General features: G+C 31.2%; 1 protein-coding gene across 1 annotated transcript in view; it reads left to right on the top strand.

Moving 5' to 3' along the window:
* The window catches only part of LOC106462717 (cAMP-specific 3',5'-cyclic phosphodiesterase, isoforms N/G-like), a 69,292-nt gene that overhangs the window by 45,705 nt on the left and 21,988 nt on the right, over positions 1 to 1,599 (top strand). The window contains exon 6 of the mRNA XM_022390040.1: positions 955 to 1,048. Coding sequence (XP_022245748.1) covers positions 955 to 1,048 — 94 coding nt within the window. The remainder of the gene's footprint in view (positions 1 to 954; positions 1,049 to 1,599) is intronic.

The raw sequence follows: 1,599 nt of genomic DNA, 5'->3' as shown, positions 1-1,599 counted from the left end.
ATATTCTTCAAATCCTCTGTACATACAAATCCACTGTGATGAATGAAATACATTGTTACATATCCTTCAAATCTTCTGTACATACAAATCCACTGTGATAAATGAAAGACAACTCAAATCACATTACATATAATCTACGTTCTACTTATATAACAATGATATACATCTGGTTTCAGGTAACAAGTTAATAGTGGGAGTATATAATGTTAAGACATATAAGATTCTCTGACTAGGTTATCACTTGATTACAGTTTTTACAAAGTACGCCCTATTTCACGTCAGTACATGGTTAAGTATGTATGCAAACCTTGAAGAAATGTATGTTATAACTCAGATTTGGATATTGGAATACAAGTAACACACGTTTAAGCTATCAAGATGTTCAAGAATGGAACTGTAAAACTAATACAGTTGTATATAAGCAAGTTCTACTTTTAACCTTGTGCTTAGCCCTTCAAAACTATGACTGCTTATTAAATACCTGACTTTTGTTTCCTAACATGTGTAGATATCATAACTTAGAACTTGCAAAACAACAAAATCAAAACATCTTTTTTAACAAAACAGTTTAAGCGAATGAAGTCCGCAAAAAGTAAGTTTACAGTCATGAACTGTCAACTGTCCGTTTTAGAACATGTTTGTGACTCATTGGTTTTGTTAAGTTACTAGCCATAAAAACACCAAAATAACACAATTCCTTTACTGAGTTTTAATACATACCAGGAAACGAGTAAATGTTCTTGATTATCCTGTATTTTAACCATTCTATTGTGTTCAAACTTTAGGTTCAGATTTTATGTTTTGGTCATATCCAGATATAACTTCAAATAAATTTAAACAGCCTTGAAGTGATAAGATATTGTATTAATATTTCAGTTAATTCAAAATGTTTGAGTGGATTTTTGTGTTCAATTTACGTATTTATAATTTTCAACTTTCCATTTTTATTCACAGTTCAAACGAATGCTAAATAAAGAACTATCAAGTCATTTCTCGGAATCTAAATCCGGTCACCAGATTTCAGAGTTCATCTGTAACACCTTCTTAGGTAATTTATGGTGTTCTATGTTTGATATCCAGAGAAAAACTACAAACTTCACATCCATATTAAGTTGGGTTGTGTCTACTTCAGGAATTTTATGTACCAGCTAGAATCAATGATAGTTTGGGAAATAATAGAATGATAAACTAGGACTGGTACATTAGTGCTAACTAAACTAGGTTTGGTACATTATTACTTACCTAATTTTAACACATAAATGTCAACTAAACAAAGTTTGGCATATCATTGATAGCTAAACTAGGTTTGGCACATCATTGCTAGATAAACTAATGTTGACACGTCAGTGTTAGCTAAACTAGGTTTGGTACATTATTACTAAACTAATTTCAACACATGAGTGTTAGCTAAACAAAGGTTGGCACTTAAGTGTTAGTTAAACTACATTTGACATAAGAGTGTTAGCTAAACTAGGGTTGACACTTAAGTATTAACTAAACTATATTTGACACACCAGATTTAGCTAAACTATGTATACACCTCAGTGCTGGCTATACTAAGTTGTCTGTTAAAGATAACGCACCCCATTGTTGGTTTCT

Source organism: Limulus polyphemus, unplaced genomic scaffold (genome assembly GCF_000517525.1).
Source record: "Limulus polyphemus unplaced genomic scaffold, Limulus_polyphemus-2.1.2 Scaffold1231, whole genome shotgun sequence".
Lineage (NCBI taxonomy): Eukaryota > Metazoa > Arthropoda > Merostomata > Xiphosura > Limulidae > Limulus > Limulus polyphemus.
The sequence above is the reverse complement of the archived record's forward strand: the minus strand, read 5'-3'. Positions and strand labels throughout refer to the sequence as shown.